Source organism: Dendrobates tinctorius, unplaced genomic scaffold (genome assembly GCF_039654945.1).
Source record: "Dendrobates tinctorius isolate UK_male_01 unplaced genomic scaffold, ASM3965494v1 ptg000091l, whole genome shotgun sequence".
NCBI classification, from domain to species: domain Eukaryota; kingdom Metazoa; phylum Chordata; class Amphibia; order Anura; family Dendrobatidae; genus Dendrobates; species Dendrobates tinctorius.
The window spans coordinates 7,653,623-7,678,392 of record NW_027361759.1 but is presented as its reverse complement, the minus strand read 5'-3'; the positions used below and the strand labels follow the sequence as shown (position 1 = coordinate 7,678,392).

The 24,770-nt window shown below is 43.8% G+C and overlaps 1 protein-coding gene across 1 annotated transcript in view; it reads right to left on the bottom strand.

Moving 5' to 3' along the window:
• The window catches only part of ZPLD1 (zona pellucida like domain containing 1), a 244,609-nt gene that overhangs the window by 140,283 nt on the left and 79,556 nt on the right, over window positions 1-24,770 (bottom strand). The window contains exons 4-5 of the mRNA XM_073586265.1: window positions 6,026-6,098; window positions 3,029-3,126 (exon numbers count right to left, since the gene is read on the bottom strand). Coding sequence (XP_073442366.1) covers window positions 3,029-3,126; window positions 6,026-6,098 — 171 coding nt within the window. The remainder of the gene's footprint in view (window positions 1-3,028; window positions 3,127-6,025; window positions 6,099-24,770) is intronic.

The window sequence follows — 24,770 nt, the reverse complement described above, 5'->3', positions numbered from 1 at the left end:
CCAAAGTAATGCTTTTGAAAGGATGAGAGTCATTTAAGGGCATTAGAGTGAATGGTATTGCATGTATTAACAATCTGTAAAAGGGCAGTGAACAATTCCATCCTAGTGCCTCTTTCACACATCCGGTATTTCCTGTACTGTAAAAACGAGTACCGGTGCTATCCGTGTCCATGTGTCCATGTGTAACATCCGTGTGGCATCCGTGTACCATCCATGTGCACGATCAGTGTGACACATACCAACGATTGGGAAAATCATTGTAGTTCGCGCTGTTACCAGGCACTGGGTGCTGAATCCAACTTCCATCATTGTCGTTTGGTCTCCCTGCGATCAGCGAGACCAGTCAAAGCTGATGACAGTAGTAATCAGCACCCAATGTCTGTGTATAGTGCTCATTAAATAAGAAAATGTAAAAAAAAAATGGTGTGGGATCTCCATTAATTTTCCTTACCAGCTGAGAGAAAATAGACAGCTGGGAGCTGTTGTTATTATTCTGGGAACGGGCAAATAGCCATCAAGGTTCTCAACCTGTTAATAACTGCTAACAGCTGTTAAAAAGAGGGACCCAAAAAAAAGAATGTGTCATCAGTGTCCACGTGTGCGAGAAGTATTGAAGAGTATGCTGCCAGCAAAAAACAGACATGTCTAAGTGTTTTGCACACGGACACACGGTACGTGGAAAAACAATGACAAGTTCGCAGACCCGACACATTAATTTGAATGGGTCTAGGTGTGTAAGTGTCTCCAGTACATGTGAAAACTGTCACTACACGCAGTAGAGACAATGATGTGCGAATGTGGCCTAAGATTGTGAGCCCCATGCTGATAATGACTGTGCTGATAATGTCTGTAAAGCTGGGCGGCACGGTGGCTCAGCTATTAGCACTGCAGCACTGGGGTCCAGGGTTCAAATCCCACCAAGGACAATATTTGCAAGGAGTTTGTATGTTCTCCCCGTGTTTGCGTGGGTTTCCTCTGGGTACTCTAGTTTCCTCCCAAACTCCAAAGACATAATGATAGGGAACTTAGATTGTGAGCCCCATCGTGGACAGTGCCAATGCTGTCTGTAAAGTGCTGTGGAATTAATGGCGCTATATAAATGAGTAAAATAAATAAAGTGCTATGGAATAAATGGCAGTATATAAGTGAGTAAAATAAATAAATAAATTTATCTGACTGATCACATGGACTTGGAATGTCCAGCTGTCCAGTGATTTCCTCGCTGGATGCATCTCACCAAAACAGTATGATTGTGCCTTCATTTTGTGTCTTTTATGTTTTTGCAAGCATATGGTGTAGATTTTAAATACCTATTTCTCACTGTGGCTGTGCTTTGGAGTTCTTTTACAGTATGCAAATAAGGCCGGAGTCACACTACAGCGAGATACGGCCAAGGCTCGCAGGTTAAAATCAAGCTCTGACACCGGCACTCCGGAGCGGAGCATGCAGCTCCATGTATTGCTGTGCGGCTGCACGCTCCGCTCCAGAGTGCCGGCGCCAGAGCTTGGTTTTAACCTGCGAGACTTGGCCGTATCTCGCTGTGTGTGATCCCGGCCAAAGAGTGTTAAATGACTGGCAACACGGTGCTTGAGATGCATACTTAACAATGTGTAATATATCACTTGGTGCATATGAGCTGCCATTCTTCTCAATAGCACAGGGCCTGACTACATAGGATGACGTGCAGCTGAGAATTATGATCTTTTTTTGCAAGCCAACAAACAAGCATTTTGCATGTTCTTTGCATGAACGGCAGCCTGTTAAACTGCACAATTATCATGAATCTAGCATTCCTAGGAACACTTGTTTGACGATAATTGTGCAGTGTGAATGGACCTCTAGTTAAAAACGTACATGGAAGAAGACAGATTGTCTTGTTTTTGATGCAACATCGCATGTGCATCAGTTTTTTATGCACTCTTGTTGTTCCTTATGGGTCACATTGGATTTTTAAGCAAAGACTTATTAAGGGTTATGCATTTTTCTACCATGTTGTGTCTTCACATATGAAAATGTGTCTAGGAAAACATAGCCTTATAAGCCATATAACTCGCAATTTAACTATATCTTCAAAGTGCACGATAGAAAATGAGAACTAGGACAATCTTCCTCTGAGATAGTTTAATATATGATCAGTGAGTATACTCTATTTTCTTGAGCAGAAAGATTGGAAGTATAAAAACAAAATTTGTTTTGATATTTTTGGTTGTAGTTTCTGATCCTCTGAGCTTACAATCGTTAAGAGATTTTTTAATAGAAATAAATGAGAATATCTGATCTCAATGATAGAGTTTAAATGGCTCTTTTTTCTCTTTAAATGGTGGCTGTACATTTTTTCCTCTATTATTCAGTTATCAACTTTAGATTCAATGCTTGGTCTACTTGACAGATGTTTCAATCATCCTGGTTCTTACAGCGCAATTATAGTGCATCTCATCCAATATTTCATATTTTACGGATGCTTGCAATTTGTATACTTTTTTGCATGGAAATCTAGATACTTTTCTATGTTTTTTGCTGAATGAATAGCTCCATTATCTGTTATTAATTAAAAAAGTGTGTTTTATACCATCGTGGACACCAGATACAGCTATTACAACTTCATCAGCAAGCTGGCATTAGCAAAATGGAAATAATGTAGCTCTGTCAACTGGTCCCCCGCAGTGAAATAAAGTCGCCCTTGAGTCCTGCGAACCCTGTCAAACCTCTTTGATATTTGGATCTATTTTTTTTTTTACCAGAAAAAAGCCAATACATGCGTTATATACAATAGATGTTTGCTGTTTTTCGTTTCATTTTTCTGTAGACAGATATGTTGTGAACATGGAGATAAGATTAGACTGCGATAAAATGTGCATGTTCAGGTATCTGTGGATTTTAAATGAATCAGAGGCTTTTCCTTGCTTTATGTACAAGCACTAGCATCTAAGCACATTTCTCATCTTCACAGGGTGTTTGGTGAATCACTCATCTGCAAGGACAAAAGACAAAAAGCAAGCAAGAGAAATAAAAAGCTGCATCGAAATACCGTCCGTCAAGGTTGGTTGCTCTCACTGCCGCATATATTTTTGTTTTCAATGGTAATCCAGTGCTTGGAATTAGCATTTGCTGGCTGTAGGTTGAATCCTGCAATCGTAAACAGTATTGATATGAAATTATCTTCAGAACAATGACTAAGTTGGCTATGTTAAGTAATGCACGGTATAAATGACGAACAATATTTCTGAATAAAATGAAGGATGGTATAAGAGATTAAAGTGAATGTGTGTGCTGAGACATGTAGTTATTTTGCTTTGCTTGCTGTCAGCTTATTATGCATGAAACAAATACCAAGATCATACAGGTTGCATAGCTTCATGTTTCCATGAATTTTCTCTTACTTTCTCTTTCTTTCCTTACCTGTTTTTAGTGAAAATTCTCTTACCTAATATAGTTCACATAGAAACCCTCCCAAGGACTGTGCCATTTAGAATTACAGACTTCCTATTTTACCCAATTTATTGAACAGTTAAGACGATGATACTTTAAGAAGTTGTCGTATAAACAGCTTTTGTCACCTATCCATGGAAGATAGATAGTAAATGTATGATTGCTGGGGATCCAGCTGCTAAGACCCCACCCTATAACCGGGTTTCCAAAGACTCCTATGTGAAAGTAAAATATTCAGACTTGAGAGTCCTCAGTGGTTGATACCTTTTAATGGCTAACTGAAAAGATGGTAACACATTCAATGCTGGAATGAATGTGTCGCATGGATTTATGTCTTTTTACATCAATGAAGGAATTTGCTCCTAAGACCATGTGGGGGCATCACAACACATTAGGAGACCCCAATCAGAGGACAATAAAACATCCAGACTCCTTATCTATGAACTGGTCCAATATTTATGTTTCTCCCTCTCCCATAATGATAGTTCTGCTTCACGTCACTTGTCTTATCTATTGCATTTTTCTGTGCTGTATTGTGCATAAATATGTGACTCTTCAGATTTTGTATTACTCAATGCCTGATGAAGAGGCCTGAGTAGTCTCGAAAGCTTGCAATGTGTTACCATCTTTTCAGTTAGCCATTAAAAGGTATCAACTACTGAGGACTCTCAATCCTGAATATTTTTCTATCTACTGGCTAACACGGTACAAAGATATACATCTTTCCTCTATCATTACTCCTATAGAGAGTGATTAAGTCAGTGGTCACATATGAACTTTTCTACTCTTAGCAGGCAGATGACTTCAAGACTTCCTTTTGTGTGATTCTGGAGGTCCCAGTGGTGGACCCAGACCAATCACATATTTATCACGTATACAGTGTTGCAAAGCTCATCTTGAATGGAGCCGAGGTGTTCATTCTTGACCTTGGCTCTTCTTATTGCCCATTGTACTTTGGTAGTTAGCTTTCCCAGCAGTTCTATAGACAATGAATGGAGTGCAAGTTAAGCAATGCACCTCCTCTCCATTCAAAATAGGACTTTGCAGAGCACAGTTCTTGAGTTTCAAGGCCCAGTCAAGATCACTAGTAGTCAGACCCCCTAGCATATATGGCATAACTTTAAATTCTTACATCTCTAGAAATTGACCTTTTATTCAAGTGTTGATTCTGCAAAAACTCTCACAGTTGCTTTTATCTAATCATGTCTGGATTATGTTCCTGTCCAAATCTAACACACTGATGCCTCTACCCTCTGCCAGCCATTGCACATCTTGTCCATCTGCTACAAAATCCAAAATAAATGGATCACTTTCATCCACAAAGCACTCCACAAATCTATTCCGCCCTACTTCTCCTCCCTCATCTGTCTATCACCCTACCCATGCACTCCATTCTGCTCATAACCTAACACTAAAATCCTGAATATTCCACAACTCTCATTGCCATCTCTTCTTTCATGCTGCACCAGATCTCTGGAATGCACTATCCTGGAAAATTCATTTAATTCCTAGTATCCACAGTTTTACTCCTATCTTATTAAGGCATTTCTTTCCATTGGCCTATCACCTCACTAATCTATTTCCTTTTTTCCATTTTCTAATTTTTCCCAGAATCTGGTCACTCGTATAATCTGCTTACACACCTTTCAAGCACTTAATAGCACTTGTACACATACAGGCTGATGACTGATTCATGCAGCATTATTTGAATATCTTCCAAAATCTACAGATATGGCCACAAACTATAAACTATTTAAAATAATTGCTTTATTCTATCAAACAATGACTGTAATGTTCTTTCTCATCTTTCACACTGTCCCCTTGGCTTGCTGCTAACATTTGTAGGTTATATATTTATTTGAATGCCCTATTTATTATATTGATGGCTAGACCGTATAGTACAAGCACCGTCTCCCCTATTTCTTCATAGATTGTAAGCTTGCGAGCAGGACTCTCACTGCACTTCGTATATGTTGAGTCATGTGTTACTCTGTAATGTTTGATATTGTCGGCACATGTCCCTTCCGAATTGTAAAGTGCTGCAGAATGCGTTGGCGCTATAGAAGTAAAAATGATTAATTCTGGGAATACTCCTTTAGCTTTTGATGCGTGATGATGGCATGGAACAAGGCAAAATATTCAAAAAATCAAATATTCCATAACTGCACATAGAGCTACATTTAAAAGAGTCACAAAAAATGTACCATTATGGCAAAGTTCTACTACGACTTTTTCAAGGACACAAGTTACGTGATGAACTGGGTAGCCATAATGATTAATGTTGACCATTTTGGCCACATTGTGTTACACCTGCTTTCGGCAGTGGCATGATGTGATATTATGATGCAACAACCCTTCATGTAAAATATGTCATCTTGTAGCTATTGCAGCCTGGGGACTAACAATTCCATTGTAGCTGCTTGTGTTGTCCTGTTTTTCTTTCTGCCTGGAGTGAGTGCAACAATGTAGCTTTATTCCGTTCCTTTCTCCTCGATAAAAAATGGCAGACAAGATGTTTTATTCTGTGCTGGAGCATTTCAGATACTAGATACAAAAGTCAACAAACAAGACAAGCAAACATATTGTTTCTACTTACATTATAGAGAAGTAAATTCAAGGTGCTGATGAATGTACCATTCCCATCTCTTACAGAAATAGCAGCTGAAGATCTGCATTTAAAATCATTCTCCGTTACAATCATTTCTATTATGTACAGTAATGAACATCACCTTCAGTATTTTGCCTTCTGTTTATAGATTAAATGCAATTTTATTCTGGCATTTGTATATTTAATGACAACACAACATAATCATATTTATATGTAACTGAAGCATATTAAAAGATACAATGCAAATGTCAGTGTATTAAATGGTCTGGACGTCATGATTGGTAGACTGAAATTAAGATGTCAGCACACACAATGAGATTTGATGCTGGCGAGTCACACGCTATGATTTCAGATGGTAATGTGGCTGCAAATTTATTAAATTGGTGATTGGACAATGAGATATTTTTGCAATTATGCCTGGGGATGTAATGAAAGATTGTGAGACAAAAGACCTTCGCATTTTGAAAATAATTTTCCAAGCTGATTAGAACATTTCTATAAGCCGCAGGTAATTTTTTTTACAAATTAGATGCTTAACAGGGAAGAGATGTTAATAACAGCTGATCCTGAATTTTGTGGTTACCAAAAGGTTTGTCACTGACAATGAAGACACTAAAAGTAAACTATCACAAAAAGTATAAAATGTTTTTTAATGCACATAACATTTAAGAAAATGTTTTTTCATATTTGAAAAGTATAACTTTTACATCCCCAAAGCCTCAAGCTGCACAACTGCTATATCCACATAAAATCACTTGTTTTGACTTCTTTTATTTTTATATCGTAAACCTTGTATGAATGCAAATCACCACTATGTTGTAAAGAAATTGTCTGGCCAAAAGCTACAAGTCTACAGTCATTCTACGTGACTGCAGACTTGTGAATCCTCACATCATGCGCACTCTGTTTGGTTTCTCCCGTGCCGCTGCCGGAAGCGTGCAGTCATGTGACCGCAAGAATGTGATTTGTATACTTCAGTGCACTTGCATTGAAAGAGGCAATACCCATGTAGTTGCCACCTGAGTAAACAATGTGAGAATTTACAAGCCTGCAATCACATAGAGTGACTGTAGAATTGTAGCTGGTAACCGGACAAACACTTTCATATGTGATGCTGGTATATACTGTATATGACAAATTCAATAATTACAGAAAATATATTTGATAACTCAGCAAAGCCTGACCATTTCTCATAATGAAGTATTTTCATAGTTTTTAAGAACTTTTAGATAAGGAAAAGCAGGCTGTTTGAAAATTCAAGTGCTTTCTATTATCATTACTAAATGGGTTTTAAAGTATAATTGAGTATGAACACATTAGATTTTGCATGGTGAAACTTGTTATTTGTAGGAATGAGCGAATGTGCTCAGTAACACTCGGATATCACTCAAGTATCAGGGTACTCGGATGTGTTCGGCACTCAAGCATCAGCTGGTTCTTGGATTTGAGGCTTGAATCCCTGCCCCGCATGATTGGCGCCTGTGCCTGCCAGTCACTGTAATACTGTAGCCATCTTGTTATTGGCATTACTGGGATTGGCTGACTGAATTACCTCATGAGAGGTTATAAAAGGACAGGCACCATCATGGTCGGCTCACTAACTCCATTGCACAGCTCAGGGACAGTTATGATTGGAAGGAGAGAGCAGTTATCCAGACCTGAGTGTGCACATTTTAACAAATCAGAGTACTCTAGCATTGATACTGGGGCTGATGCTGAACCATCATGGTACGTAACAGTCCTCCTAAGGGCTTATCCGGTGCTTTACTGTTTGTATCTGAAACATTCTGCATTTAGCCTAGGGACAGTTGCAGGAGCAGGGAGAGGGGCAGAATACAGCCTCTAGTGTTGTGAATTCTCTTACTTCTGGGTCGGGGCTCCTCTGGTGGTTACTGTGGGCAGTGGAGCTGGCCGGATTGACAGAGGTCTGCCACCTGATGATGATTGGAGATCTGGGGTTACTGATTGGAGTATTTAAGTCAGCAGGCTTCCTTCAATCCCTGCTGGTGATTAGTTCTTCTTGTGCATTCTGAGGTCTGATGTCTTCTGCCTGATCCTGCATTTTTCAGTTAAGTTGTTCTTTTGCTATTCCTTTGCATCTGATCTGGTTTTGCCTCTTTTTGCTTGTTGTGAGGGTTCAGCGTGCTCCCTGCTGGGGGCAGTGCTGGACCCCACTCCATATGTTACAGCTTGTGTCAGTTTGTTCAGTCCCATTATATTAGTCTTTTTTGCTTTGCTGCAAGTTCATGCCAGAATGCTGATATAGTGGGGGCGAGGTTTTTTTGTACATCAGACGTGTTGGATTTTTTAGGGTTTTCGCGTGATTGCAGACAGTGTCTTTCCTTTCCTATCTAGTCAGTTCGGGCCCCATCATTTGCTCAGTCTATTTTCTGCCTGCGTTTGTGCTTCATCTTGTCTCACTGACAATATATGTTTGGGGCTATCTATTTCTTTGGGGTTCTACTCCGGGCAATTTAGATTTCACCTTTTTTGCTTTAGGCCTAGTTAGTTCTCCGGCTGCGTCGAGGCGTCTAGGGCATCGTAGATACGCTCCACGGCTACTGTTAGTTGTGTTGTTTGGATTAGGGGTCTGCAATCTACTAAGTTACCAACCTTTCTGGTTCCCTGGTGGCCTAGTCTATTCCTGCCATCCTCCTCTGTGACCAAATCATAACACTCTAGGCAGGACGCTGGGTTTTGCAGTCCGCTGCTTAAAATATAGCTGCTGCATGTGACCACATTCTTTTTTGGGGTGTGAAAAAATTAACTATATTGTCATCCATACAGTTTGCCTAGTGTTACATGATGGTGGTATATAAAACTCCTAAAAAAGTTAAAAATTGTTTTTATGGATTCAATTAATCATCCATACAGGTTAACGTGGTTAGAGTTACATTACGATGGTACGTAAAACTCCAAAAAAAGTTAAATATTCTTTGGGATTGAATTAGTGCTCTATATTGCATTACACTGTTACTAAAATCACTTAAACTTATTTGCCTGCTGCAGGTGACCTTTTTTATTGAAAATTAAATTGGTTTTCATTTTCAGAGTTAGAAAATACATAAGGCATGTGGTAAGGGATAGGGAAGTGGAAGTGTTGGTGATGTGCACGCAGACGCTAAGGACATGGGACAAGTGCGACTACACCTTTTGGCGGAACACAAGAAATATGACCATCCATGATGCATGGCTTCCTGTTCAACTTTGCAGGGAGGCATGGGACACCACTTCTGAAGCCACACCAGTGCGAACAGTTGGTCGGTTAGATAGCAGATAATGCTTCCAGCATGATTGCCAGCACCGCCCAGTCTTTCACACGGTCTAATACCACAATCCAACAGTCTGGATCACTTAATCCTCACCCTGATCCTCCTTCCTCCCACCATATTGAGTAATAGGAGACAAGTGATCCCACACTTGGACACTCCGAGGAGCTTCTTAGAACATAATTTCTTGATTGTGGCTTCTCAGCCTGCATGTTCTAAGAGAGACAGGAGGAGATATTGTGTAGTGATGCACAAAACTTAGAACGGTCACAGTTACAAGAAGATGATGGTGGGGAATGGCACATTTTGTCAAAGGAGGTAGATTATTATTATTATTATTTATTTATATAGTGCTATTAATTCCATGGTGCTGTACATGAGAAGGGGGGTTACATACAAAATTATAGATATCGTAAACAGTAAACAAATTTACAATGACAGACTGGTACAGAGGGGAGGGGACCCTGTCCTTGCGGACTTACATTCTATGGGATAGTGGGGAAGAGACAGAAGGTCGGGGGTGCAGCAGCTCTGGTGGTGATGAGGCGGCAGCTTAGGCGGTGGTGTGGCGACAGAATGGTTATTACAGACTGTAAGCTTTCCTGAAAAGATGGGTTTTCAGGTTCCACTTGAAGGATCCAATGGTGGTGGATAATCGGACGTGTTGAGGCATGGCATTCCAGAGGATAGGGGATATTCGGGAGAAATCTTGGCGGCAGTTGTGTGAGGAACGAATAAGTGTGGAGGAGAGTAGGAGGTCTTGGGAGGATCAAAGATTACGTGAGGGAAAAGATTGGGAGATTAGTTCAGAGATATAGGGAGGGGAAAGGTTGTGGATGGCTTTGTAGGTCAGTGTTAGTAGTTTGAACTGGATTCGTTGGGGAATTGGGAGCCAATGGAGGGATTTGCAGAGGGGGGGAGACAGGGGAGTAGCGAGGAGAGAGGTGGATTAGTCGGGCAGCAGAATTGAGGACAGACTGGAGTGGTGCAAGAGAGTTAGCAGGGAGGCCACGGAGGAGAGTGTTGCAGTAGTCAAGGCGGGAGATGATGAGGGCATGTATAAGAGTTTTAGTAGATTGAGGACTGAGGAAGGGCCGGATTCTGGATATATTTTTGAGCTGGAGGCGACAGGAGGTGGCAAGAGATTGGACGTGTGGTTTGAAGGACAGGGCAGAGTCGAGAGTTACTCCGAGGCAGCAGATTTCAGGTGCGGGAGAGAGCGTGATGCCGTTTACCATAATAGATAGATCGGGTAGGGAAGATACGTGAGATGGAGGAAAGATAATGAGTTCAGTTTTGCCTACGTTGAGTTTTAGGAAGCGAGAGATAAAAAAGGAGGATTCTGGACAGCAGACAGGTGACATCTGGGCCAGAGAGGTAGATCTGAGTGTCATCTGCATACAGGTGATACTGGAAGCCATGGGACTTTGAGTTATCCTAGGCCAAGAGTATAGATGGAAAAAAGTAAGGGTCCCAGGACAGAGCCTTGGGGGACTCCAACAGAGAGGGGGCGGGATGAGGAGGTAGTGTGGGAGTGGGAAACACTGAATGTGCGGTCAGAAAGGTATGAGGAAATCCAGGACAGGGCAAGGTCTTTGATGCCAAGGGTAAGAAAGAATCTGTAGCAGTAGGCAGTGGTCAACTGTGTCAAAGGCAGAGGACAGGTCAAGAAGGAGGAGGATGGAGAACTGTCTGTTAGCTTTGACTGTGAGTAAGTCATTAGTAATTGTGGTCACGGCAGTTTCAGTGGAGTGGTGGGGGCGAATGCCAGATTGCAGGATGTCAAGGAGGGAGTTAGATGAGAGGTGGGAGGAAAGTTGAGCATGGACATGCTGTTCAAGGAGTTTAGAAGCAAACGGGAGCAGTGATATGGGGCGATAGCTGGGCATGATGATGATGAGACACATTTGCCTATATGTCAGATTGTTGTTAAGTCACCAAGTCAGGAGGACCAGGATGAGACTGTGGAAGATGAGGTGATGGATGACAAAGTCACCAATAAAACCTGGGAAGCTTGCATGCAGAGCGAGGTCAGCAGCACTGAGAGGGGGGGATCAGGCGACGAGAGTGAGAAGGCGGGTAACTTCCGCAGAGCACAGACACTCATTAATTTCTCTATCAAAGTGTTAGTTGTTCCCTAGTCTATGACTTTTTTAACGAGAGCTCTGAGACAAAAAAAATGGTCATTGCACCTGTCCTTGCACATTTTAAGACACCATCATCAGGCTCTTCCAAAAACTAGTCCCAGTTCAGCATTCAATTGTCCCTACCCCTCGCCTTGGAATGCAAAAGAAAGTTCCCTGTCACCCACCCACAGACCAAATGCTAAACTGGCACATTTCCAAACTGCTTGCTATGGAAATGCTGCCATTTAGGCTTGTAGGCATGGAGGATTTCCACTGACTCATGGTGGCAGCCGTCCCTTGATCTACGGTCCCCAGATGCCACTATTTCTCCAGGTGAGGCATCCCCACCTTATACCAGCACATATCCAGGAACATTCCCAGTGCCCTTATCAATGCAATTACTGAGATAGTACATTAATGACTAACATGTGGGCAAGTGTTTGTGGCCAGGGACAATACATTACATTTAACTGACAGCACACTAGGTAAACATTGTGGAGGCTTGGGCCAAGTCCCACCCTGGCACAGCACATGTGCTACTGAAAAAAAACAGAAATCCAAAAAGGGAAGCTCAAGACAAAATGAAATTAATAGAACATTTTTATTAAATATATTCTAAAATTCAATTATGAAATCATCAGAACATTGCTGAGAGTGCTCCATGCAATCAAAAAGAAACACAAAAATAGTATATGCACAAAAATATATATATGTAGGCACTAATAATTTACACACTATATTTTCTAACCCTATGTTCACACCTATAGGGAAATCCAAGTGAATGAAAATATATTAAGCTGTTAGGCAAGTGTCACTTCATATCCATGAACCGCAATAATATATAAAGTGCATAATGCTGAGTGAATGTAAGTTTATGAGAAAATGCTAAAAGTGCATAATATTATTAAAGTGTCCCAAAGTGCAGGGATCATCCCAAATAACACACATGTCAGGCAGAAATGCTATAGTAGTGCATAATGGGAGACAAAGTGCATATAATAAGAATACCAAGTTATAAACTAGCCACAGGCTTAGATGGAAAAATCCAAGGTATACCTATCAGTTTGATGGCATGGAGGTAGAAGGTCCCCTTGGATTTTCCTATAGGTGTGAATATAGGGTTGGAAAATATAGTGTGTAAATTATTAGTGCCTACATATATATATTTTTGTGCATATACTATTTTTGTGCTTCTTTTTGATTGCATGGAGCACTCTCTGCCATGTTTTGATGATTTTGTATTTGAATTTTAGAATGTATTTAATACAAATTTTCTATTAATTTCATTTTGTCTTGAGCTTCCCTTTTTGGATTTTTGTAGTGTTTTTTGGAAGTTGACAATCAACATTGGTCGTTTCTTTTGGGTTTCTACATGTGCTACTGATGCTGAGGATTGCTGACTCTACTTCTATAAGGGTTTCCTCCACCTTCTACACCACTTCCTGCACACCCTCCTGGTCCTCCTCATCATCCATCTTTGATGTGCTATCTCAGAGCACATCATCCCCAACAGCAGGAACCTGGAAGCTCTGCAGCACTAGCTTAGTAAAGCAGTAACAGGTTCTACTTAAGCTAATATGTCAAGGAGACAAACCACACAACACGACAGAGTTATTGACAGGAATAACAGGCCAGACAGATCTGTGGCTGAACCTACAACCAGGCATGGTTGAATGCAATAATGGCCATAGCCTGATGGCAACTGTGAAGTCTGGAACATGTGCAAAACTTGGTTGTTTAGTGGTTGCTGAAAGCTAACCCTATTTGCCTGAGCTTCTGGTCAAGGTACGCTACATCAGTGCCCATTTCCACAAATCAGCTACAACTACTGTTGCTCTGGCAATGCTGCAGCAGTGCATGCAAGTGTCAGCTCACTGACTGGTGTGCGATGAGACCATGTGCTGGAAATACACACTGTAAATGCTGGTAAGGCTTTGTAAGCAGTGAGGCCAGCTGTCCCGTCTGTATTCTGGGCTGCCACCGCACATAACAACTGAAGAGTGGGCATGGATGTCTTAAATTTGTTTGGTGCTTCAAGACTTTGAGGACTCCACAAAAATGGTGAGTGGTGATAATGTCACAGACAGCCAATGATCCCACTTCTATGCCTAATTAAACAGTTGCTGTTCTCACTTAAAGCTGAAGCTTTGCATATGGACCAGGTGGAGATGAAGGAAGACATGAGAAAGGGAGAAACTACCCAGCCCAGCTTCATCTCAACTGCTCAGTATGTATTGTAACAATGAAGAGGTGTAGGCTAAGAGAAGGAACACAAGTTGGTTGCTAGTGTAACAGGATTGTACCCACACAAGTTTTGCCCCATCTCTCCTACATGAATGGAATAAGGAGGGGAATGAGAAAGAAAAAATGGAGGAGATGGAGACTCGTCATCATGATGGAGACAGGAAAGTGTGTTCTGTAGGGAGATTGGCACATATAGCTAACTCTATGTACTGCTGCCTTTCCCATGACCATCGTCTTACATTCATCTTGGCCATAAAAGAGTACTAGTTGTTCACCTTGCTAGACCCACCCTACAGGAGAACCTTGCATCTCTCCTTCGTGAGGCAGAGAAGTCTACTAAAAAGGTGATATACCAAAAGGCCATTTTGGAAAATACAAAATAAATTAACAGACCGACAGCGCTAGCGCCACAGACTACACAGCAGCAAAATATTAGGACAATTACCACCAAATTAATCCAAATAAATAAGTAATGTATAAACAATTCAATATTTGCGCTCAGAGTTGTGTCTGTATAAAGGCTATACTCCACTCAGAGAAGATATTAAAAGTTCAAAACAAAACAAATGAACGTTAAGAGTCAGGAAACACCCCCTGGTTAAATATTTGCACTCAGAATTAGGTCAGTATAAAAACTATACTCCACTCAGAGGAGACATAAAAGGTCCAAGGCAAGGCAGGTGAACTCCAAGAGTCCGGAACCGCCCCCTGATTAAATATTTGCACTCAAAACTAAGTCTGTATAAAAACTGTATTCCACTCAGAGAAAAAGGTTCAGGGCAATGCAGGTGAACATTAAGAGTCAGAAACCGCCCCCTTGACTCTTTCACAGCTGTTAATGTTCACCTGCATTGCCCTGAACCTTTTTCTCTGAGTGGAATATAGTTTTTATACAGACTTAATTTTGAGTGCAAATATTTAATTAGGGGGCGGTTCCGGACTCTTGGTGTTCACCTGCCTTGCCTTGGACCTTTTATGTCTCCTGTGAGTGGAGTATAGTTTTTATACTGACCTAATTCTGAGTGCAAATATTTAACCAGGGGGTGTTTCCTGACTCTTAACATTCATTTGTTTTGTTTTGAACTTTTAATATCTTCTCTGAGTGGAGTATAGCCTTTATACAGACACAACTCTGAGCGTAAATATTGAATTATTGAATTGTTTATACATTTTGGAAAATATTTTGAAAAATTTTCATCAGACAACGCTAGCGGCAGGAGGCAAGTTTCCTTGCTCAACCAAGGATGGCAGGTGAGGGAAACACTTAAGTTGTGTGCCCACGTTGCGTTTTTATGCGTTTCCGATGCATTTTTGCCACAGTGGAAACACTTAGAAAACGCTAATAAAATACATCCCCAAGCAATCCTATGTGATTCTGCAGTTGCTGTGCCCATGCTGCGGATTTTACTGCTGCGGAATCGCATAGAGATAAAATCTACAGCATGTACATTATTTCTGCGGAATCACGGCGATTCCGCTGCCATAGGATTGCATTGAAATGCTCAATTTGCGCATGTGGCTATACCCACCATGCATAAAGTGAGAGCTTCATGCGCGGATGGTACACAGCGTCTGGAGGAGAGGAGACTCTCCTCCATGCCCTGGGTACCGTATTTCTGTAAAAAATAGAATTAAAATAAAAAATCATGATATACTTACCCTCTGTCAGTCCCCGGAGTCCAACCGCCTCTCAGCCACGCTGCCAGCGCCAATGAGGGGCGGGACGACTCAAGGGGCCGACAGAGGGTGAATATATCTCTCTTTTTTTTATTTTTATTATTTTTAACATTCTATCTTTTACTATTGATGCTGCATAGGCAGCATCAATAGTAGAGTTGAGCAACTTTTGGTTTTTTAGGGTCGCGTTTCGTTTCGTGAAACCCGACTTTTCCAAAAGTCGGGTCGAGCAAGATCGTCCGATTATAGGGAAAAGTCGGGGTCGTCCCGAAACACGAAACCCAATGTAAGTCATTGGGGAATAAAAGTCGGCAGTGAGAGGAGGACAGGAAACACACCTACAGTGCCCATTTGAATGCCAAAAGCATCAATTCTTCTTTCTTAAGCTTGTCAACCTTAATTAACTTCATAATACAAGTTATGCACTGAAAAATGGGGATTATTTGGCTACAAACTGTGGGGGGGGAGGGCTGGCTCCAGGTTTTCATGTGCCCTGGGCGAAAGAGCGCCCCTTTAACACATACCACAACTCATCATGCTCCGATACGGCAGAGAAATAGCGGTATAGTCCAATGAAAAATAACTCACTTTTTACATCTCATGACGAGGCCCATCTATTTCTCCATACAGAATCATTGGTCCCATATAATGTTTGAAACAGTATATGATGAGCTCCACATAATGCTACAGTATATGTTGGTCCCCATGGATGAAGTTCCACTGTCTTATGGGCCCAAATAATGCTCCAAACATAATGGGCCCCATTTCTAATGCTCTAATGTATAATGGGCCCTGTAAATGCTGCTCCAGTGTCTGATGTCCACCTTTGGAATGTTCCAGTGTATGGTGGGCCCCATCTATCATTCTCCAGAGTATAGTGCTCCCCAAAAATTGCTGTCCCAACATTGAAAACAATCAAATAAGTCTCCTCACTAGGGAATCCCTGTACTTGTCTGGACAGGTGCTGTAGCTTGCTTAACAGCTCGCCAGCCGTTCTCACGCCCAGTATGGATAAAACGTGATTGCACAAAGGTGAGAAAGGGTACCGTATCCCCAGATAACATGTATGGATAGCGTACACATTCAAAATATATGTCTCAGGAGGAAGGCTCAGACGGTGTTAGGCCCAGTATGGATTGCACGTGATTGCACAAAGGTTAGAAAGGGTACCGTATCCCCGGATAACATGTATGGATAGCGTACACATTCAAAATATATGTCTATACAGCATGAGGCAGGCTCAGACGGTGTTAGGCCCAGTATGGATTGCACGTGATTGCACAAAGGTTAGAAAGGGTACCGTATCCCTGGATAACATGTATGGATAGCGTACACATTCAAAATATATGTCTATACAGCATGAGGCAGGCTCAGACGGTGTTAGGCCCAGTATGGATTGCACGTGATTGCACAAAGGTTAGAAAGGGTACCGTATCCCTGGATAACATGTATGGATAGCGTACACATTCAAAATATATGTCTATAAAGCATGAGGCAGGCTCAGACGGTGTTAGGCCCAGTATGGATTGCACGTGATTGCACAAAGGTTAGAAAGGGTACCGTATCAACGGATAACATGTATGGATAGCGTACACATTCAAAATATATGTCTATACAGCATGAGGCAGGCTCAGACGGTGTTAGGCCCAGTATGGATTGCACGTGATTGCACAAAGGTTAGAAAGGGTACCGTATCCCCGGATAACATGTATGGATAGCATACACATTCAAAATATATGTCTCAGGAGGAAGGCTCAGACGGTGTTAGGCCCAGTATGGATTGCACGTGATTGCACAAAGGTTAGAAAGGGTACCGTATCCCCGGATAACATGTATGGATAGCGTACACATTCAAAATATATGTCTATACAGCATGAGGCAGGCTCAGACGGTGTTAGGCCCAGTATGGATTGCACGTGATTGCACAAAGGTTAGAAAGGGTACCGTATCCCCAGATAACATGTATGGATAGCGTACACATTCAAAATATATGTCTCAGGAGGCAGGCTCAGACGGTGTTAGGCCCAGTATGGATTGCACGTGATTGCACAAAGGTTAGAAAGGGTACCGTATCCCCGGATAACATGTATGGATAGCGTACACATTCAAAATATATGTCTATACAGCATGAGGCAGGCTCAGACGGTGTTAGGCCCAGTATGGATTGCACGTGATTGCACAAAGGTTAGAAAGGGTACCGTATCCCTGGATAACATGTATGGATAGCGTACACATTCAAAATATATGTCTCAGGAGGCAGGCTCAGACGGTGTTAGGCCCAGTATGGATTGCACGTGATTGCACAAAGGTTAGAAAGGGTACCGTATCCCTGGATAACATGTATGGATAGCGTATACATTCAAACTATATGTCTCAGGAGGCAGGCTAAGATGGTGTCAGGCACAGTATGGATTTGACGGCCCAGATTACACAGCGGAGGAGCAGGGAGAGGTAAAGATTGCAAATGCTGGGGCCCTGCCCAAGCAAGGGGGGCCCACTCGTGGGCGTCGGTACTGGCACTGGGCCCCTCATAGTACAGCGGTGTGTCTGATGGCGGGTGTGCACCACCACCGTCAGAGACACTTGATTGCACTATGAGGGACCCTGTGCCAGTGCCCGCGCCCAAGAGTTGGCCTACCCACCTGTCCAGGGCAACGGCACTCGCACGGTGTCGTGCGGTAGGTGGTGACCCCGGCCATGGGGGGGAGGCAGCACAGTTAGGGAGTTTTAGAAAGTGGCATATGTTGATGTTGAACATTCAGCTGATGCAAAAGGCGAAATAGGTGAAGTACCAGGAAGAGGTGGACCAAAGCAAGCCATTTTTCTGTCACCCTATGTGTCATCAGGGGAAGGTGGGATAAAATCCTTGGAAACCCATGCGTGGTTCATTTTAATGAAGGATAGATCATCCACATTTTGGGTTGACAGACGGGTCCTTTTTTCTGTCAGGATTGATCCAGCTGCACTGAAGACTCTTTCCGATAGCACACTTGCAGCTGGGCAAGCGAGCTCCTGTAAGGCATATTGGGCCAATTCAGGCCAGGTGTCCAGTTTAGCCGCCCAATAGTCAAAGGGGAATGACCTGTGTGGGAGAACATCGATATGGGAGGAAAAGTAGTTTGTAACCATAGTTGACAACTGCTGTCTCCTGTCACTTTCCATCGATGCAGTATTACCAGTTGTGTGAGCGGTATTTGAAAAATCAGTCCACAACATTGTCATGAAACCCCTGTCTCCAACGCCGCTTCTGCTGTGTGCACCACGAACACCTCTGCCAAGCTGCCCCCGGCCCGTACGGCTCGTGTGAGAACCATCACCGCTGCTGTGTGCTGGGAATGCCTCAAGCAACCGATTTACCAGAGTTGCTTGTTTATTAGCCAATATTAGGTCAAGGTTCTCCTGTGGCATGATGTTTTGTAATTTGCCTTTATAGCGTGGATCCAGGATGCTGGCCAACCAGTAGTCGTCATCGTTCATCATTTTGGCAATGCGGGGGTCCCTTTTTAGGATCCGCAAGGCATAATCTGACATGTGGGCCAATGTTCCCGGTGTCAATGATGCACTGCGAGTGCTGGGTTGAGGAGCACTTTCTGGCAAATCCACATCCCTCCAGTCACGCACAAACCCTGTACCAGACCTTGCCACGCCAACATTTTCACTTGCCCCACGAGATGCATCCTTCTCCCCTAAGTAATCATCCCCATCATCATCCTCCTCCTCCTCTTCTTCCTCCACCTCGTCCAGGAGAGGTCCCTGAGCAGACAATGGCTGAATGTCATCAAGGATTCTCTCCTCCTCTTCCTCCTCATCAGCATTGGCTGCAGACGCCTGCTCCTTAAGGTGCGTCAAAGTTTGCATGAGCAGACGCATAAGTGGGATGCTCATGCTTAGGATGGCGTCGTCTGCGCTTACCAGCCGTGTGCATTCCTCAAAACACTGAAGGACTTTACAAAGGTCTTTCAGCTTCGACCACTGCACACCTGTCAACTCCATGTCTGCTCTCAAAGTGCCTGGCCGTGTATCCTCCCACAAATGCATTATGGCCTGCCTCTGCTCGCACAGCCGCTCCACCATGTGCAGGGTGGAGTTCCACCTTGTTGCAATGTCGATAATGAGGCGGTGGTTGGGAAGGTGGAGCAATCGCTGCAGCTTCTGCATACGAACGGACTGTACAGGCGACCAGCGGATGTGCGCGCACAGTCTTCGCACCTTCTGGAGCAGGGCTGTTAACTCCGGATAATTTTTGAGGAAGCACTGCACCACCAGGTTCAAGGTGTGAGCCAAGCAAGGTATGTGGCTGAGTTTTGAAAGGGCTATGGCTGCCACAAAATTACGGCCGTTATCAATAACTACCTTGCCTGCCTCAAGATGTACTCTGCCCAGCCATGACTCAGTTTGTCGCTTCAAGTACTCGGCCAGCACCTCGGCGGTGTGTCTGTCGCCCAAACACATCATCTGCAACACAGCCTGCTGACGCTTTCCACTAGCTGCTCGATAGGGGGACACATCGTGTGCAACAGTGGCAGCTGCAGATGGAGTGCTCGTACGACTGCGCCCTGTGGACGAGCTTTCGCTTCTGGAGGAGGAGGAGGAGGAGGAGGGTCGAACGCCTACAGCCAACTGTTTCCTATACCGAGGGCTAGGCAGCACTGTCCCACCACCGCTGTCCCCTGTGGACCCTGCATCCACCACATTAACCCAGTGCGCAGTGATGGACACGTAACGGCCCTGGCCATGCCGACTGGACCATGCATCAGTTGTGAGGTGCACCTTTCCGCTCACTGACTGCTTGAGTGCATGGACAATGCGGTCTTTCACATGATGGTGGAGGGCTGGGATGGCTTTGCGAGGGAAGAAGTGGCGACTGGGTAGGTCATAGCGTGGTACTGCATAGGCCATGAGTTCGTGGAAAGCTGTGCTTTCCACCAACCGAAAGGGCATCATCTCAAACGAGATTAGTTTGGCAATGTGGGCGTTCAAACCAAGTGTACGCGGATGAGAGACTGAGTACTTTCTTGACCTACTCATAGTGTCTGGGAGGGTGAGCTGGACTTGAGAGCTGCATATGGTGGAAGTAGCGGTGGACAGGGTGGACTGAGAGAGGGTTGATGATGGTGATGGAGTTGGTGTTCTTTCTGATGGCCTAGAATCAGTCTTTCGTTGATATAACAGTGGGATTCCCTGACTGCTGTGGTCTTGCAACGACACCTCAACATTTGCTGCTGTGCTAACCGGTGGGCTTACAGTGGGGGAAACAATGTAGCGTTGCTGACTACCTTCGTTGTGATCAGTTGCACATGTGGCACTTGAGGTTTGGTGTTGTGTCCACGCTTGCAAGTGCATGCTGGTTAAATGTCTAAGCATGCAACTGGTATTCAAGTTTTTCAGATTTTTCCCTCGGCTAAAGGTCTTTGCACACTTCTTACAGATAACCTTGGCCTGATCATGAGGATTTTGTTCAAAAAAGTGCCATACTGCACTCTTCCTACTTTGGCAGACATTTTGCGGCCTAGCACGCTGTGATCTTTTGACCCTCTGGACAAGCTGTCCAGCAACTCTTTTGATGTTTGGAACCTGTCTTTGGAGTGCTCCGGGCCTGCCAGATAACAGCTGTTGCGATGTCGATGTCTGCTGTGGATGCTCCTCATCTGAGCTATTGGAAGCAGCACCCTCTTCCCCCAATGGATGCCAATCTGGGTCAACAACTGGGTCATCCATCACCTCCTCTTCTATGTCATGTGCACCTTCCTCTGTGTCACCGTGTATGGTGGTATAGTGTGCGGGAAGGGGCACCTGAGTCTCATCAGGGTCAGAATCTGGCTCTGTACACTGCGAGGACAATGTAGTGCTCTGAGTGAATGTACCAGCAGAATCATCCATCAGCGGCTGTGCATCAGTGCACTCCATGTCAGATTCATCTTGGCCTGGGTAATTCACCATTTGACTTGATAATCCAGGCATGGTATGTGAAAACAGCTCCATGGAGTAATCAGTAGTATGGCCTGCGTCATCCTTCAATCTTGGTTGGGGTGAAGGACACAAGGAAAGGTGTGGTTCATGAACATGAGCCTCCAATGATGACTCAGTGTTTTTACTTTTTACAACTGAAGAAGAGGAGGCGATAGAGCTGGAGGCTGAGTCAGCAATGTAAAACAAAACTTTTTCCTGATGCTCTGGCTTTAAAAGCGGTTTGCCAACTCCTAGAAAACTAAGCGTTCGAGGCCTTATGTAGCCAGACGATGACGCAGGGTCAGCACCTCCTGCATTCGGTCCTATTTTGCTCTTGCCACTACCATCAAATCCACCACCAACACCATCATTACCAGCTGCCAACCCCCGCCCAATTCCACGGCCTCTTCCACCAGCCTTCCTCATTTTTGGTAGAAATGTAGACAAAATCCAACAAACTATATAGTAATGTAAAACAAGGTGTCTATAGGACAGGGGAGATTTTGAATTTCTGCACACACTTTTGGACACTGGACACTTTTGGATTGTGTGAGGCCCACTGATATCTCAGCGCTATGTGACAGGCTCGATGGCACTGCTGTGACAAAAGTGACTAGAGGATAAGGGAGATTTTGAATATCTGCACACACTTTTGGACACTGGACACTTTTGGATTGTGTGAGGCCCACTGATATCTCAGCGCTATGTGACAGGCTCGATGGCACTGCTGTGACAAAAGTGACTAGAGGATAAGGGAGATTTTGAATATCTGCACACACTTTTGGACACTGGACACTTTTGGGTGTGAGGCCCAATGAATATCTGAGCGCTATGTGACAGGCTCGATGGCACAGCTGTGACCTAAGTGACTAGAGGATAAGTGAGATTTTGAATCTCTGCACACACTTTTGGACACTGGACACTTTTGGATTGTGTGAGGCCCAATGAATATCTGAGCGCTATGTGACAGGCTCGATGGCACTGCTGTGTCAAAAGTGACTAGAGGATAAGGGAGATTTTGAATATCTGCACACACTTTTGGACACTGGACACTTTTGGATTGTGTGAGGCCCACTGATATCTCAGCGCTATGTGACAGGCTCGATGGCACTGCTGTGACAAAAGTGACTAGAGGATAAGGGAGATTTTGAATATCTGCACACACTTTTGGACACTGGACACTTTTGGATTGTGTGAGGCCCACTGATATCTCAGCGCTATGTGACAGGCTCGATGGCACTGCTGTGACAAAAGTGACTAGAGGATAAGGGAGATTTTGAATATCTGCACACACTTTTGGACACTGGACACTTTTGGATTGTGTGAGGCCCAATGAATATCTGAGCGCTATGTGACAGGCTCGATGGCACAGCTGTGACCTAAGTGACTAGAGGATAAGTGAGATTTTGAATCTCTGCACACACTTTTGGACACTGGACACTTTTGGATTGTGTGAGGCCCAATGAATATCTGAGCGCTATGTGACAGGCTCGATGGCACAGCTGTGACCTAAGTGACTAGAGGATAAGTGAGATTTTGAATCTCTGCACACACTTTTGGACACTGGACACTTTTGGATTGTGTGAGGCCCAATGAATATCTGAGCGCTATGTGACAGGCTCGATGGCACAGCTGTGACCTAAGTGACTAGAGGATAAGTGAGATTTTGAATCTCTGCACACACTTTTGGACACTGGACACTTTTGGATTGTGTGAGGCCCAATGAATATCTGAGCGCTATGTGACAGGCTCGATGGCACAGCTGTGACAAAAGTGACTAGAGGATAAGGGAGATTGGATTGCTTTTAAAAAAGCAATTTGCGGAGCAGTGGGTAAACAGCAATGCCAGCCTGTCAGGAAGCCTTAGAAGGCAGCCCAACAACCAACACCACTGATACACCACTATATAGCCTCCCCTTGCACTGCACACACAGTGACTGGTGTGTTGTGCAGGCCAAATTGCTAGCAGCAGAAGCAGTTTTTTTTTCTTCTCAGCAGGACAAAAAAAAAAAATTGGGATTGCTTTTAAAAAAGCAGTTTGCGGAGCAGTGGGTAAACAGCAATGCCAGCCTGTCAGGAAGCCTTAAAAGGCAGCCCAACAACCAACACCACTGATACACCACTATATAGCCTCCCCTTGCACTGCACACACAGTGACTGGTGTGTTGTGCAGGCCAAATCGCTAGCAGCAGAAGCAGTTTTTTGGTCTTCTTCCCTGCCTAACGCTCTCCCTACAGAATCAGCAGCAACCTCTCCCTATACTAAGATCGGCAGAAGTAAGATGGCGGTCGGCGTGCACGCCCTTTTATACCCCCTGTGACGCCCACCAAAGCAAGCCAATCACTTGCATGCCCTTCTGAAAGATGGTGGTGACCCGTGCCTATGTCATCACGTTGCCCACAGTGTCCGTGGATCCTGATTGGCTGAAAAAGAGCGCAAAACAAACTTTTGAAACGCGACTTTGGTGCGTAAGTCGCCGACCTCGTGGCCGACCTCATCCTAGGGTCGGGTTTCGTTTCATGAAACCCGACTTTGCCAAAAGTCGGCGACTTTTGAATTTTTTCGACCCGTTTCGCTCAACTCTAATCAATAGTAAAAAGTTGGTCACACTTGTCAAGCACTATGCTTGACAAGTGTTACCAACCTGTCAATCACTTTTCCAAGCGATGCATCAAATCGCTTGGAAAAGCGCAAGCATTCTGCAAGCTAAAAACACTTGCAAAACGCTTGTGTTTTGTGGGAAAACGCATGCGATTTCCACATGCGTTTTAACTGCAGCAGGGAGTTGCGGAAATGCTACGGACATTTCCGCAGCATTTCTGCAACGTGGGCACATAGCCTTACCATGTACAGCAGAGGCTGGAGTACACTGTCAAAGGCCTGGGTCAATTTCATGACCCCTTCCCAGCTTTCATGCCCTGATAATTGGGTATTTTTGGCAAAGAGCGAAAAGTTTTTAAAGATGGTCAAGAAATACCTGGCTGCCAAAACCAGCGTACACCATAATTCCTCTGTGACCTTCAACTATTGAGTCTAAAAGCTGGATATCTGGCATGAGCTGTCCTTCTATGCCTTGAGATCTGGTGCTGCCCTATCTCTAGCATCTTGTCTGAGTGGGTTTATAGAGCCGCCGTGGGGGTTATGATAGGTGCTTTAGGCTGTCACCAGAAAATGCTGACAGGCTCACTCTTCTAAAAATGAACAAAGCCTGAATTAGCCTGGACTTTTTCACACCACCAGATGAAGCAGCATATAGAGTGTTTTTAATCTTCAATATTTGAATGGGGCCCTTCAGTTGTTGCCTTCAAGAGTCCATGGATTACTGTATTACCCTCCTTATCATTTTTTCCTGGCTTTGCACTTTATGCAAAGCCTTTATGCATGTAGGAGTACATCTAGTACACTTTCAAAATATTTGAATTAGGCCTTCCAGTTGTTGCCTTCATGGGTCTATGGAATACTATATTA